Raw genomic sequence first — 16,947 nt, 5'->3', positions numbered from 1 at the left:
CCTTGACCTATGATGTAATGTCCTCCAAGGAGACTGAGCTGGCAATTCTTCACGGGTAATGAAGTCACCTATCACCTTACTGAGTGTCCAGGTGAGTAATCGCTCCAGACTGATTGACTGCAATGAATCATCCCCACAAGTCATAAGCATCAGCAGAAACCCCAGAAATCCAGTTCTGCTGTATTGTTTTCTACCTGTCAGAGGTGCCAGCTGTTATGTACATGCTGCCTCTAGAGCGGATCCTCGGCCGCCGTAGGTTTTCCTCTGCAAGTCTGCCTTCCAGTGTCTGGGGTCACGGCATTTGTGTGCGGCAGAGCTACTGGGCGCCTAGATGTGGTCGTGTAAGTTTGGACTCCATCCCTCAAGGCCCGAGACGAGGCACGTGGATGTGTGGCAACAGGGAGTTGCCACCGTGGGTTAAAACCAGGCAGCCGAGGCACTGCCTGCTTTCCAAAGCCCCATGTAGTGTTTTCATGACCCCACAGCAATGCTGGTTTTATTAAAAGGGATCTTAACCGGCATTTCCTCAGATCCAACTATATTCCATACTGTACAGCTGGTATGCAGAGATAATGGATTAAAAAAAAACTACCTACTCAATGAAAACTAAATTTATAAAAGCTAAGAAAACAAAGAAAAATCTCTAAAGAGAAAATGGTGAGATTAATTCTGTGCAACTCCTGAAGGAAGAGTTTTTAATGTTTAGAAAAAAGGAATATGGATCAGAAACCAAACGTAGTTGCCTAAGAGACACTCAGGGATGTAGAGAAAGAAATGAGATTTCCAAAAGGAAAGTTTTTTTATAAACACATAATAATTAAGATGGAATACAAAATGTTCATTAATAATTATGGCAATATTATGGGAACCAGTCCCCATCAGTAAGAATTTTACAGTCTATCTTGGCATGAGGGGGGGGAAGATCAGGCAGTGTTACAGACTGAACGTGTGTGTCCCTCCGAAATTTCCAGGTTGCAACTGTACCCTCTGCCATGTGATGGCATGAGGAGGGGGGCCTTTAGGGGATGGCTATGATTCGATGAGGCCATGAGAGTAGAATCCTCGTGAATGGGATCAGTGTCCTTGTAGGAGTCACAGAGCCAGCAGTGTGCACCCCGGAAGGGGGATCTCACCAGAACCAGGCAATCCCCTCTCCACAACTGTGGGAAGTAAATCTGTGTTCTTTATAAGCCACTCAATCAAAGGGTTTTTGTTACAGCGGCCCGAACTAAGATAGACGGGCAGGTGGGCAGAATGAGAGTTGATAGGGATATATAGATACACACACATACAAGTAAGTATTAAATAACACGAAAAGGTCAATATTAAGTAGTACTAGCAGGCAATAGTTTCCTAATGTCTAGTGTTGGGTACAGACAGAGAAAGGCAGTATTTGGAAGCATCCTGTAAACTAGAGGACCAGAGAAAGCTTCCTGAAGGAGAGATGAAACTTGACCCTGAAAACAGATCAGATTCGTCTCGAGGGGAAAAAAAGGAAGGGAGACATTTCAGGCAGAGGGAACCCAAGTGTGTGTGAGGTGCACAAGGGCTGCTTGATGAAAACACACCATCCTAGAAGAGGTTAAAGAAAAAAGTAAGATGAGATGTCACTATCCTTGTTACACTCCTCAGAAAAGCCGTTTACAGTCAACAAGATGCCGAGAACGTGGGGGTGGAAGGACAGCTGTCTACATCAGGCTTGGCTGAGCAGCACCCCGGATTAGGTTAGAAATGCAGATTTTCAGGCTCCTGAAACCTAAGTGTCACCCCGGACAGTATGAGCTGAACAAGCCCCCCTGTGACCCTGATATATGTGCAAGTTCAGGAAGCACTCCTGACTTAATGGTAACTCTGGACTGCAATGTGCTTTTCAAGTAAATCCTTTAAGAAATACACAAACAGACTGATGGTTGCCAGAGGGGAGTGGGGCTGGGGGACTGGGTGGAAAAGGTAAAGAGATGGAGAAGCACAGATTGGCAGTTACAAAACAGTCATGGGGACACGAAGTACAGCACAGGGAATACAGTCAGTACCATTGTAATAATCATGTATGGGGCCAGGTAGGTACTGTAAACATCGGAGGGAGGGAGGGGAACACTTTCTGAAGTATGTGATTGTCTAACTTCTATACTGTATACCTGAAACTAATACAAAATAACACTGAATGTAAACCAATTTAAATAGCCAGATAAATAACATATACAAGACACTGTCTACATGCTTAAGAAAAATATGGATCTATTTTATCTACCGCACAGAAAAAAATGCAAGTTCTTGATTTCCAGGCTTCCTTCAACTACTTATCCCCACCCCCGCCTTGGCCTCTCTCTCAGTGTTGGGGTAAGTAGTTCCCATGACATTTAACATCTGCATGAATGGGAAGCTGGGGAATTCACTCCTCATTGATTTATGACCAACATATCAAGCTCTTCATGTTTCAGGCACGGACATACTGTAAACTGAGCATTGGCTACATCGGGGTGCATGATGTCACCTTTCTCCAGAACTGCTATGGAAGAAGGATGACCGACTAAACTGCTCCCCACTGACCATGGTCAACACTGACTGAAATCAATAATTAAGAGATCAGGTTTTCGCTTTAAACACACACACAAGTGCACCAAGCTCCACCCAGGGAGTGCTCAGGACTACAGATTCTAGGTCCCCAGTCCCCACTGTCATTGCTGCTGGGGTTACCAGAGAGAAAAGAGGGTATTCATTCCGGGAAAAAGAAGAGCAGAATTGGCCAGCATGTTTGAGTACTATGCACTTTAAATCCCCAGTAAACTAGAGGCCTTTGGCACATAAAAATACATATACGACCATCTCGGGGGGGGAAATCTCATCTGGAGACTGTGATTCCCTATTTTGAGTTTCACTTTGACTTTTGGTTACATTTTCAATGTCTTCCAATCACCCCAAATTTTAGCATGCCAAATTTCTCCCAGCCTCTTTTAATACTTAATAAGTTCATAATGATTTCGTGCAAATCCAGCAGTAACTATAAAAAGGTGCGCAATGGGAAGGACACTTTCAATTCCATTTAAAGCCCCAGGAACACCCAGCTAGGGTCAAATGACATCATTATCCATGAGCTTATTTTAAGCAACTTTTATTTTTTAAAGACTTTAAGTTTAAACACAGGACACCCAAGCACTCTCAGGCTGCATTATAAGAGGAATCTACCATTTGACTGACTCAATCAAGTAATGCCATGTAAGTACCAGTGGAGTTCTCTATGTTCTTTCTGAGCATTTGTTTGAAACCTGATGCTCTTTGATGCCCCTGGGCACCCCCAGTCCGCATTATTTACTCCACTGCCTGGTCAGACAGACCCTCGCGTAGTCAAACCAGGTCCACGGAAATGTGTTTGTGTTGGTAGGAGTTGTGCTGTATATACCTGAGCTGATCTGCACTGCCTGCCACTAAACCCAACTGAGAAGATAAAATCAGGTATTTCACCCAGCAACTGTCGATTATGCAGGGTGTTAGGGAGGAAACAGAACAGAATGCTCAATTTCCTCCAGAGTCCTCAAAGCTTTACACAACTGAAACATCACTCCAGAGGCAGTTAACAACAGTCCCTCCATCGCACTGTGCACATTGTTGTGTCTCTGAAAGTTCGCAGAACCGGGGGAAAACATCCTGGGTAGGACAAGAACAAGTTTCCTTTGGACAACCCGAAAGTGGCACGAAGTGAACTTGAAACAGATTGAAAATAGCACCCATCTATCTACCCCTTCCACCCTGGGAGCACAGAGCTAATCAGGAAAGTCCTTTTTTACGGACCTTTCTCCCTCTGGCAGCCCCACTGATTTAAAGAATGAACAGAGGTTCTTAGATCTAACAGCTTCAGTACCCACTGGCCATGTGAGCTTCGCAATGAAGCTCACGGCCCTCCTTCCCTCAGCACTAAGCAGAAGCCCTGTGACACTTACGCAGTGGGCGCCCAGTCCCCATCGGTGACAAGGTGGTTTCTGTCCGGTCCAGGAAGCCCGTGGACAGCTGCAGTCGTGGGAGACGGGGAGGAAAGTGAGTCCAGACTGCTGGTAGGGGTGTCCTCCTTAGGAGGGTGAGGACTGTCACCTAGGGAGGGGGGAAAATAAGGCATCAACTTTCAAACAAATACTCAGAGGAGAAAAAACAACTCCACTAATAATTATACAACATCGCCTGATTAATCAAATTATATCCAAAATTACATTTACAATTCAGCATGTGAGCATCCGGGGGTCTGTCTTTAAAAATGATGTTGTGTTTTGTTTTTTTTTTTTAATCAAAGATGTGGAAAATACATCATAGATAATACACAGTAAGGAGTGTTTCCCCCCAGAAAAAATACACTAATGAAAATCAGATTAATGGGAAGATGAAAGCCTCAATGGTGGCCACAGTGGCTTCCTTATCGAGAAGGAGCACTGTTATCAGTCACAGTAACAACCTCAAGAACAATCTGAGCCACACACCAGCCCTGCAGGGTCCAGCCTTTCCCTTGCTAGTTACCAGACGGTTCTTCAAGCCATTGCCAGTCACCACTTAGCGCTTAATAAATTAAACAGTTCTAAAGGGACCTTGTTTTCTGAGCTGGATTACAATTGAATTGCCCAACTTTTTAAAATTCTGGACAGAGAGAAAGTTCCATTTCCCTGTGAACACCAGGGACGATGTTGTACAAGAATCAGGTCCTGCAGGGACTCCAGAGACCGACTTCAGACCAAAGCTAACAGGCATCCCTTAGACAGGGTGCCTGAGTTGTCGCTTCACACAGACCGTTTTGTGAAACAGGTTTAGTACCACGTGCACACATTATGGTGGAAGATGGAAAAGAGAGCCCTCCCCCTTCGCCCCCTGCAGCTGTTTCCCTCTGCTGGTCTTCCTGCTGTCCCAGCATCCCAGCTCTACCACAGACATACCTGAACGGCACCCGTCAGTGCTTGGACCCCTCAGCCAGACTGACATACCCAATCAGCGTTAGCTGTGCCAGTGCCTTGTGGAGTCAGCAATGTGCCATTAAGAACACGCAGATCTGGTGTTGGTTTTGTAGGTGGTGGGTCACAATAAACAGCTGTCAACAAAGTGCGACACGAAAGCAGGTAACACATACCGTGGGAGTCTGCAGCCCCAGGCACAAACAGCTTCTAGCCGAGGAAGCCTTGCGTTTTGCCTCAGACCTATGTCTAGAAACAGTGGGCCTGAATACCGGGAACGGCAATGAACTTGCTCTCAGAAAACCATCTTAGACGGATTTCAAATCTACTAATCATGAAGCACAAGAGAAATTCTGGGCTCTGATTAAGCTAGCTCCCGAGATGCTAATCTTGAAAACTGACTGTATGAAATAATTCTTATTTAACCATCACCCAGTGTACAACTAAGGCTAAGAGAGAGAATCTGAGAAATGGAAAGCTAGAGACAATGGCGTCAGGGATGTAGGACTTGGAGGGGGTGGTGACGGTGGACAAAGGAACCCGTCCGGGGGCAGTACTGGAAGACACCCGGGTGACCCTGGGCAGCAGACAGAAGTGTGCTGTCGGGGAGGGTGGGTGATGCGGTGGGGCAAGCGATGAGCACAATCTCCGTGGCCCCAGTCTCCCCATGAAGCCTTGCTCCGTCCCCACCCCCGAATGTGCGGGGCAGTCCAAGATACAGTATCATGCCCCTTTCCGTGAAGTTGCTTTTTCTATGGCCTTTCACTACAAACTAATCGGTTTAGCTAATTGGAGTCATTCTGCCCCAAAGAGAAGGGCCAATTTTCAGACAAATGAACTGAAACCCCATGACAGAACACGATGATTCCCTTTTGACTTGTTTTTGTTCTGGGATAAAGCCCACTTGGAAGCAAAGGCCATGTCCTCCTCTGTGCCCAGGATGCCCAGGTCCGTCCAGCTCTTGTCTGCAAATGAGCCCGAGAACCAGGGGCCGGACTCCATCATGACCCTCCCCGGTGTCCCTCCATCATCGTGAGCAAGGGCTCCCTTCCAAATTAAGAACATCTCAAATGGGAGCCCAGCACAGGGTCTGAAGTAAACTGCTGAACATTTACCTGCACGACAGCTGCCAGTTCAGGGCTTGGCTAAAGTGGCAAAACATGACCAGCTCTGGAGCAGACAGGATAACCTTAACAGTGAGCCAGACACCAGCAGCTTCCTGGCCTCGGAGGCTGGCCGCCAGCCTTGGGCTCTCTGGGCCCCCTTCCCTGACTGCAGGGCATGACATAGCAAAAGCAGCAAATGAGAGCCTGGGGCCAGCTTGGGCCCGGATTCCCGCCTACAAGGAGAAACTTGTCAATGAGAACTAACTGTGGGAAACCAGGGAGCAAGGGTCTAAGGCGACTTTCAAGAGACACCTGAACTGTTTTTTTACAACCAGATACCCCGGCTCATCAACACTGTCTCCAGTCTCTCCCCCAAGCAGACCAACGCAACACAAACTGTCACTCAGCACACTGAATCACGTTCTGTTAGGAGAATTTCTCCCTTCCTTCCTGCCAAACAGTGGCAATCCGAACCTGCAAGTGCAAACAACACTGGCAGGAGGGAATACGTTTATACACAAAGCGATCAAATGAAGTGATGCATCATCCCCCTCCCCCCGTTTCCGTGGGCACAGGATGCCTTTTGCCTTCGCTGCTGAGGAATGAGCTCGTCTACTTGAGAACCACTGAATTCAAGGAGACACTAACACCAAGCACATAAACATTAAATATGTTTAAACATGTCTGAAGCTTGAGTTCACCAAAATCAAATTACTACTCTTTACCTAGTATGAAAACAATACGATTTCACAGAAACACAAACTCTATGTCCGGTGATTTCTGGAATGAAGACCTTTTAACTCCTATGAAACTAACTTGCACTTGAGAATGAAAGTCAGATGCCCTCATCATTTTTCACATTCCACCGGAGCGCCACCCAGCCTCCTTCCTGAGGTGTGACCCTCGAGCAGGCTTCTACAGACAGAAGGGTCACATGGGCGAAACAAGGTTGTTCCGGGAAAGTGAACAAAACTGGTGCCAAGGGGCTTTGGTTATGAACACACTGCAAGAGAAGAAACTCATTGGGAACAGAACTACCACCATCGAGAAAAGAAAATGACTTCCTCACAACACCCAGCTTAACTCCCCCCGTCCTCCAGCAAAGCCCCTGCCAACCACCTTCCCTGCCTCTTCTTGCCTTTCTCCCAACTGTAAGAAGCTTTCTCCCAACTGTAAGAAGAAATCAAGTTCATGCTTCACTGTCATCTGACAGCTCCATACCTGGTTTTAGTGCCCCATTTCTGTTACGCATTTTTTGAGGATGGAGACCATGTCTCAGCTTGGTGATGCTTAAAGACACACATGGCCGGGCCCGGCAAAGCAGGAGCCCTCAGGAAATACTGACTGCGGACTGGCTGCCTCGTGAAACATCATGAACACACAGCCCACGCCCGTAGGAACTAAGACGTGAAAAGACCTATAAACCTCTAAGTACCGTTACAAAACCTTCACACAGCTTCCAGTTATCCTCCTCTCTCCCCTCAAGCAACAACACACATCTCTAATTTCCTATATTTGATCAATAAGCATTTATTTACTGCATTTCTACTTGTGTACAAGTCATACCACGGCTGCTGAGTTATCAAGGTGAAGAATCAGTCCCTAACGGAAGATGCGCACAGCTTAGTGCAGAAGAGTCCAATCTATACAAATGAGCAGAAGGTGACACATGCTGTGACGTGGCTGCATCAAGCAGCTTTGAGACCAGAGAACAGAATTTCCAAACCTGCCGGTGGTGGGGGTGAAAGAGGCGGCGGGGGTCAGGCAACAGGCAGAGGGAGAAATTACTGCCAGACTTTCGAACAAAGAACCTGTCAGAGAGAAAATATCAAGACTGAAAGCACAGAAACAAGAATGTGGCAATTTTCGGAGCTACAAGTAGCTGGAGTTATCTAGAGAAAAGAGTCCAAAGCAGAAAGCAGGAGTATGAAGAGGGCGGAGAGTTCTGAGTGTACTAAAGTGTGAATCTGTTCTACAGGCACTAGGACATTACTGCAGAGATTAAGCGGGGAGGTAACATGATCCAGAACAGAGAGTCAAGAGGTGTTCAGGTGTTACAGTCGTTAGAATTTTACAGATCAAAGTAAAGGAGAAGGGGGTACCCTCAAAGTCTTGGCTTAGGGGCCTGAGTGGATGGTACAATTATTCATTAGAATAGGGAATTTAAAAAAAAAAAAGAAAAGAAAAAAAAAAAAGAAAAATGGGGTATGAGAAATAACACCACCAGTTGTAGACAGCTTGGGCTTGAGGTGTCAGTAAAAATCCCGGGTGAAATATGCAGAGGGGACTTGCTGACACAGCGTCAGAGCTCAGGAAGGAGGTCCAGGAGGGCTTCATTGGCTTGCGAGCCATGCAGACAGAGCAGAGGTCACTCCACTGGGCACACAGCAGCAGGAAGGGGAACATGTAGAGATTTGAAAGCGCCTTGGAGGAGCTTCAGGTGTCAGGAGCACGCTTCTTCTCAAAGCAGTAGGGCTGGGCGGGGAGGTTATTAATATTTTAAATACAGAAAACTGCTATTTTACAAATATTTAAGATTCCCCCACAGACACAGATTCTCAAAATTTGGACAACAAGGCATTCAAGAGGACCTGCCTGTCATGACAGCTACTGATTGCACCATTCAGTCTGATTTCTGTATGACCCTGAGCACATGGAAGGAAGGAAAGAAAGAAAGGAGGGGGGAGGGGAGGGGAGGAAGGAAGTTAGTAAGTTAGTTAGTTAGTTATAATCTATTTGCTGACCTGAATTCTAACAAATTTCCCAGGCACACCTTTGGTTAACTGGAAGACAACTGCAGACACCTCCTGCGGTTCCACTGGTAAACAAATACCCTTCCTGTCAGGTCAGAATATCACAGAAACATCAATGTATCAAACAGTTAATCACTCAGATCAAAGAAAGATTTACTGAGAGCAAAATAATCGCATTTGCAACACAGAAACATTTGTACACTAAAAGCCAGTCCTCCTCCCACATGTGCCCTACAACAAAACATGATAAAATTTTTTAAATAAATAAAAAACTGTAACTGCACTTAAAAGCAGGTACACGTCTCTGTGAAACAGAAACAGAAAGGGAACAGAGGTTCAGAGGGCAGGGGGATGCAAGCCAAATGTCTCCTGCTCTGGGATCCAACAGAAACAGCCAGACTTCTAAATCCTTTGGCGTCTTTGTACAATAAACTTTCAATGCACTGGGGAGGGGTGCTAAAATCAGACTCTCCCTGTGGAAGTAGGGGGTTGGGAGAAGCTCGCCACTGTAAATAGAGGCCAAAAATCTATAAGCAAGCTCCCCACTCACCGGGGATCTGGATGTGACATGCCCACCCCTCTCATCCCCAGAATGAGATTTGTATGCAGGAACAAAAAGGCCTGGCTCTGAACCAAAGCACCTAGGTGGACATGCTGGAGGCAAGAGCCAGAAAGGACGGAGAAAGAGGAAAGGAGGGGAGGAGTCTTCGACTCATCAAGACCCTGCTTACACGCGCAGTATCCTCCTGCACGGCGGATTAGTAAAGCACGACTCTAAGAACTCAGAGGAAACTAACCTGTCGGAAAGCGGGACAAAGAAAAAAAAAAAATCAGAGATGTAGAGATTTGAACTATGGAGAACAGAAGTGAAACTGCCAGCCTCCAGGTCTCAGAAGAAAGATACTGAGAGGAAGAAATATTTAAAGACCTAATGATCAATTCATCAAAATTAAAGAACCTTCAAAGACCTCAATCCAAAGGACTCGGATGCCAAACAGGGGGATAAAGAAAATACTGCTTTAAGATACATTACTGCAAAATTTAAGAATATCAAATACAAAAAAAAATCCTGATAGAGCAGTTCATATTAAAAAAAAAAAAGATTGACATCAGAGTTCTCAACAGCATGAACAATATGGAAGTAATATTTTTAAAGAATTAAAGAATTTTGAGCATAGAATTATATATTCAAACTTCCGCTCAAATGTGAGGCCATAAAAACATTATTACACATAAAATAATCAAGGTTTGCACACACAGAACTATATTGCTAACACTCAATTTTTTAAATATTTAAATGAAAGCAAATGAGATGTTCAACAAACTTGATAACGTCTATTGTTGTCTTTTACAACTCTAGGGCAAAAGGAAACGTAAAAACATAACCAAAATGATCCAGAACCAAAAGTCTAGAAAATATCAGCGTGGTGAGGGTGGACAGCCCAGAAGGAGATGAGAGTCAATTAAATCATTTGCCTTATGAGGGGTGGAGAAAGAAATATAAATACTTTAGTTGAAGAAACCAAGAGGTACATGAAATTCTAAGTCCCAAAATAAGGGAAACCTTAGGAAAAAATAACATGTATCATTGGAAACAGCAAAAGAACATTTCCTTTTTTTTTTATTGTTGTTCAGTTGTCTCCATTTCTCCCCCCCCCACACACATTTGCTTTCTTTTTTTTTTTTTTAAGAAAAAACAGGAAAGAACATGTAACAAAATTCATTAAATAAAAACTATAAGATGACAGAAATCCTAACATAATAGTAATTGCAATAGATATAAATGGGTTCAAGTCACCAATTAAAAAAGTCAGTGACTCTCCAAATGTATTTTTAAATCCAACAATATGTTAACTATAAGAAACAGGCTTAAAACAAAAATAAAGAGATGGAATGGTAAAACAAATAAATAAATATACTAGACAAATATGAACCAAAGAAAGACAATATCTCAATAATCCGCATGAGAGACAAAGAGTCGTTCTACACGGATAACAGGACCGGACAATCGAACAAGAAAAGCACCTAAACAATACAGCCTCTAAGAACAAACAGAACAACAAGGAAAAACGGAAAAATCAACAGTTGCAATGGGAGATTTTAACACACTCCTCTCAGATACTGTCATCGGGCAGAAAAAAAGGAGAGAGACATCTGTAATCAATAATACAAAGCTGATCTATTTTGTACACACACACACACACACACACACACACACACACACTTAACACATAGAATATTTATGAAGGAAGACTAAAGTCTTTTTTAAATTCCAAAGAATAAATATTTTACATACCAGACCAAACATTCTCAAGCCAAACTTGAAGAATATTTAGAATTTTTAATTTTTACTGAAATATATTTGATGTCTTTTTTAATTTTAGTTTACTCGCTCAACAGAGATTACTTGAAGGCTATAATTAATATACACAGGCTATTCCATAAAGTGAAAAGCTGTCGCTCATAACTATTATTTTTATTATCTACTTGCACGTAAGACTTGCTGGGGGAAAATAATCTCCCAAATCACAATGGACACTGATGAGAAAATGGAGTTTAATGTATAAAAACTCACCCTAAGTACGGAGAAAGAAATCTCAAAACTAAACAATCTATTTTTACTTTGAGGGCAGCTTCGACAAAAACCAGGTGGGCTGCACCCTGACTGGTGTGGCTCAGGGGGCTGGGCATTGCCCCACAACGTAAAAGGCTGCTGGTCCAACTCCCCATCAGGGCACATACGAGAGGCAACTGATCAGTGTTTCCCTCTCACATCACTGCATCTCTCCCTCTCTTTCTCCATCCCGTCCCCATCTCTAAAACCTAAATAAACAAAAATTAAAAATAAAGAACAAGAAAACCAGGTGGGCTTTTAGCAGTGTGGCGCGCACAAAGCTGCTCTGACATCACCCTCCACCCCGTGCCTCCATTCATTCTCCTGACATTCTGCATTTCTGTCTTTAAAGTGGCCTGCCCAGTAAAAACCCGTAATGTTTTGCTTAGAGTAAATCAACTTCTTTGCCTAAATGGTGTGTCTGCTCTAATTGTTGCTCTACTACCCAAAGAAGACCAGAGCACCAAAACTTTAGGCTTCACTGCCTGATGCTGAAGAGAGCTCAGCAGGTGAGGAAGAGAAAGGACGTGCTCAAGGTTGAGCCTTCGCTGGGTACAAGTCGCAGTAGCGGACAAGCTAAGGGCTCTGGGAATGACGTGGACAGGAAGAGGCTTAAAATGGGGAAGGAATTACAAAGTGCTGCGGCAGGAGGAGAGTGTTGTTTGTTTTGCTGGCTTACATAAGCCTGCTCAAAACTTAACCTCTGAACTAGGCAGGAAATGTTCATGCTGCCCTAGTTTCTACCACCATGTGGCAGATATTATGACATCCATAAAATCTCCTTGGAACCACTGCGGTCTTTCCTCCGAATGTCACCTAGGACATAGGGTGTACTGAAAAGGAGAGGAGTGTCTAGCATTGAGAACAGTCCTCCCAAACTCACAGCATAGACATTCTGACACAGCTTGCTAATATAAAGTCTGAGTTGCTCTATTTTACCACATCAAAACTAGTTCCCAACGCTGCACCAACTAGTGTGAATTAGAATAAGCCAAAATGTGTCTCCCCTCCCCCCAGCTCAAAATGCCATTGAACTTGACATTGTAAATAAAACCTAATGCTGCTGAACAACTAAGATGGGAGTGTTCTGTAAAAACAAAGCCAAACCTATCTGGGAGCTGGTGAGAGGCTTCAGATGTACAAAACAGTAGAAAGCAAGCACATGTCCACGGGTTTTCATATAGCCTTCACGCAGCTAAGATAAGGCCAACAATGGAATTTAAGAGCTGATGAAGCTCCAAAGGGGTAGCTACTCATCTTCAATGACCAAGTGCATCAGAACAATAGTGCACACTAAGCAGTGCGGATGGTTGAAAAGTGGTTAACAGAGGTCAAAGTGTACTACTTGACTCATGAGAAATGAGACATCATAGAACTGCCATACAAGCTCAGAGCAACAACTCATCTACTATGGAATTCCACTTGTAACAAGGACATCGAAGGACACTCTAGTTGCACACGGCCTTACCTTTCCTACCCAAGTCTGACAAGTATCATAATGTCCACTTGCTTTCAAATCACTGTAAACAGTGAAACATTCAAGAGTTCTGCCTCAGAGTAAAGGGGCCTGACTTCCAGAACAGCTCACCACTCACCACAGCTCCAAAGAGGGAAATCACGGTTCAGTCCAGTATTTTGTTTTTTTGCGTCTTGTCTTTAGTACCAGCATTCCTATAATTACTGACTTACAGACGCTGGGGGGGCCAGATAACCAACCTTACTGCAAGACTGAGGAAAAGGGGGAAGGTCACACCCAGACATCATAGAAGAACAGCTGGTCTTGTCTAGCTGCATTATATAAGATGGTTTCATCCAAGTAGGCTACTCCTTGGTCATTGAAGAAAAGTGAATAGGCTTGTTTCTATGCAACCTACTCAGATGCTTGGCGGAGCAAGAACCTTGCGGAATTCTCTGCCCTTCTCCAACTGGAAGCTGCAGTATGAAAACAGAATGGCTGGTACACAGCAGAGCAAGAGAAGCATGGCTGAGCAAAGGCACGGTCAAATCCAAAACCCAGATTACCCTCAACAGCCAAAGAAAATCCAACACTCCCTTCTCATCTTTCTACAATATATGCTAGTCAACTTGAACTAAAATGGCCAAATAACCAATTCCTTATTTGGCCATTTCCGCTGCTGGGATTATACCCTAAGAACCCTGAAACACCAATCCAAAAGAACCTATGCACCCCAATGTTCATAGCAGCACAATTTACAATAGCCAAGTACTGGAAGCAACCTAAGTGCCCATCAGCAAATGAGTGGATCAAAAAATTATGGTATATTTATACAATGGAATTCTACGCAGCAGAGAGAAAGGAGTTTATACCGTTTGCAACAGCATGGATGGAACTGGAGAGCATTATGCTAAGTGATATAAGCCAGGCGGTGAGGGACAAATACCATATGATCTCACCTTTAACTGGAACATAATCAACAAAAGAAAAAAGCAAACAAAATATAACCAGAGACATTGAAATGAAGAACAATGTAACAATAGCCAGACGTGAGTGGGGAGGGGATAGTGGGGAGAGGGGTCTACAGGAGCTACTATAAAGGACACAAGGACAAAATCAAGGGGGAGGGTACAGGTGGGGGAGGGAGGTGTGATTGGCTGGGGTGGGGTGGAGGGATGGGGAGAAAATGCAGACAATTGTAACTGAATAAAAATTTAAAAAAAATAAAAAATTGCAAAATTCTACAGCCAAAAAGAAAATAAATAAATAAATAAATAAGTAAGTAAGTAAATAAAAAGAAAAAATAAATTAAATGGCCAAATAATTGCAATAACTTGTTTTATAAGGCACTGTCCATGGTGGCATTAAACAGGTAAGATCCATAGAAAGAAAAAATCCTAAGTAAGACAAAAAATTAAAGGGAGTTAATTTCTTTCTTAAACTAATTAGAATAATGAAGATAGGTTAGGGAACTCAAAGTTTGGCTTTAAAACTGAACTTTTAGAATTGCTAATGTAATTGTTTAGTATCTTTCTTTAAAAAGCAAGCCCAACCCTACCACTCAAAGGGAATTCTTTACTATCCCTTAGAGTAAGTAGGTGGTAAATAATTAGTATTTTTTTTTTAAAGTATAGACTCTTTGATCAGAAAACCTTCCCTAAGTTTTACATTAGGGAAAACAGGGTGGGGGTATAAGAAATTAACCCTACCAAATGCCCATTAAGGAAAGAAAGCTAATTGTGTTTCTCAGCAGTGGGAGGTGCACTGAGAGACAGGTTATAATTGCCACGCAGAAGGAAAGGTTTCTAAAGTCCCACTTACCCCAATTCTCAGTTCCACTGCAAGTGAAATCAATGCCACGCCGGGCAGGGGGCAAGATGTCCCAGTTCCTCTCCTTCCATTTTGCCCTCATCAAACCAGACCAACCATAAGGAAGCTAAGTGATACACAGACCTATGGCGGTCAGTGGCTAGATGGGAATAATTCAATCAGCTAATACAAGGTCTCCAGCTGCAATCATGATTACGAAAGGGAAACGTCTCTCAGAGGAAAGGCCTCCCACCCCCTATAGCAAAAGTACAAAAACGGAACTACATATAGATATGCATCCTTCCCTGCAAAAAAAAAAAAAAAAAAAAAAAAAAAAAAAAAAAAAAAAAAAAAAAAAGAAAGAAAGAAAGAAAAAGAGAAAAGGCAACACCTGAGCTGTAAATTAAAATGTCACATTAAGGCATGAAAGGATGTAATGAAATGCCATAAAATTATACAGATTTTATTTTCTGCTGTCCAAAGATTTAAAAACTTAAGCATAACGTTTGCCCCAAAAAGCTACTGGATGGCTAGGATTGCCAAAAGTGTATGCTAGGAAAAGCTGATGAGGGACTCGGCTGTGTTATAACCCTATGACATAAAACACAGGCCCGTCAGAACGATGGCGCAGCAGCTAATAGGCATTAGGTTACAATGCCAGCAACCACCTCTCCCACTTGCAAAGGTCAATGGAAGTCAGTAGCAATTCAATTATAAAATGAATAAGACCAGTTCAGTTGCAATGTCAATAGAAGTCAAAGTAAATTGCTCTGCTCTATAAAGCAGAGAGCTTTTTTATATCATAATCACAGACCTGAGGCATTATTTACAGTCTGAGGTTTCTGCCTACATAAACAAACAAAAAATATAACAACCATGTACTATTATGCTTAGGAATCAAAAAGTAATCAGATACTGTCTTCCATAAACTTCTGAGGAAGGCTGACACTTCGACAGCTCGGGAAATTTAGAGCAGGGTGCTGAGAACACAAACTCCACCCAGCAGAGACAACGGGGCGGGGGGGGGGGGGGGGGGGGTGACTCCTAGCTGCCCACACTTCCTCCTCCCCCACTAGTGTTCTCACACCCAGCATGTTATTACTATCGATTCCCAGATTAAGACGCTAGCAACCAATAAGCCTATTAATTATGCAAGACAGAAATAATCAAATATAAAAGACTAAGTTGCATCATCTCTGATGGTAAGCCCTCTACTACATACATCAAGCCCTCAAGAAAATACATGCTCAAATCTGGAGTATTTACTACCTATTGGGTGGTGTACAGCCATTAACTCATTTGTTCTCGGCAAAAACCACATAAAATTTCATTGCCCCAAATGCATGAGGCTGAGAGGACAATTTGCTGAGATCATAAATGACAGCAAGAAGTGACAGAGATTTAAATCCAGGTAAGTGTGAATCCAAGTTTAACCACAAATAATTTGACCACTCGAGAAAAGTGCTGCCTAAGTATTTCCACTGAGAGAGGTCCCCCAAATGCTAGGACAACGTGGTTCTGAGAGAGCAGCCCAGGTAGGAGGTGAAAGATATATTAGATCTAACAGGAAATCAGGCAGCAAGTGCTACCCATTCTCGATGTGGCGCCAATCAAGTCTCCCCGGGCCACCTCACACTTGCAGGATGCTGTATCCGTGTACCAGGCCTCTGCTCCATTCTTCCTCCTCCTCCTTCAAAACCTGATACCTACGCTCAGCACACTAAGTACCAAGCACCGCTTGCATCAGCATCAGCTGACATTTTGTAGCTTAATACTATACATATATGTATGTATGTTGTGTGTGCACATATGCCTGTGTGTGTGCACATGCATGTGTAACAAGGAATATTCTATAGAAAAAACAGATATGTAGAAGAAGAAAATCACCACACTCCCAACCCTTAAGGGTAACTAACCACTGTCACGATTGATTAATATTCTTCCAAATTTATTTGTATGCTTATACATCTATTGACATTTTCCTTTAGAAGTGAGATTATACCGAAAATTCTCTTTTATAACTTGATCTATTCATTCCAGAGGAGGAGGAGGAAAGGGAGGGAGGGGGAGAGAGAGACAGACAGACAGACAGACACTGACTTGTTCCACTTGTTAAAGCACTCGCTGGGGGATTCCGTAAGTGCCCTGCTCCATGATCACCCGCCACCTCCCCACCAGGACAGTGCCCTAACCACCTGAGTGACCCAGCACGACACAGAAACACTCTTTCAAATGAAAAAGCTAAGAATCATTCTTAAAATCAAAAAAATAATAACAATAC

At 43.4% G+C, this 16,947-nt stretch overlaps 1 protein-coding gene across 3 annotated transcripts in view; it reads right to left on the bottom strand.

Moving 5' to 3' along the window:
* ARHGAP10 (Rho GTPase activating protein 10) overlaps positions 1–16,947 on the bottom strand; it is a 242,196-nt gene that overhangs the window by 16,702 nt on the left and 208,547 nt on the right. For 2 of the 3 annotated variants that reach the window (XM_024568805.3, XM_045202557.3), the window contains one exon: positions 3,939–4,086. In XM_024568805.3, coding sequence (XP_024424573.2) covers positions 3,939–4,086 — 148 coding nt within the window. Of the gene's footprint in view, positions 1–3,938; positions 4,087–4,961; positions 5,066–16,947 lie in introns of all 3 variants that reach the window. The other variant, XR_006656673.2, reaches the window with a different exon arrangement.

Source organism: Desmodus rotundus, chromosome 9, assembly GCF_022682495.2.
Source record: "Desmodus rotundus isolate HL8 chromosome 9, HLdesRot8A.1, whole genome shotgun sequence".
Taxonomy (NCBI): Eukaryota; Metazoa; Chordata; class Mammalia; order Chiroptera; family Phyllostomidae; genus Desmodus; species Desmodus rotundus.
Note: the sequence above shows the minus strand (reverse complement) of the source record. Positions and strands in the feature narration are given on the sequence as shown.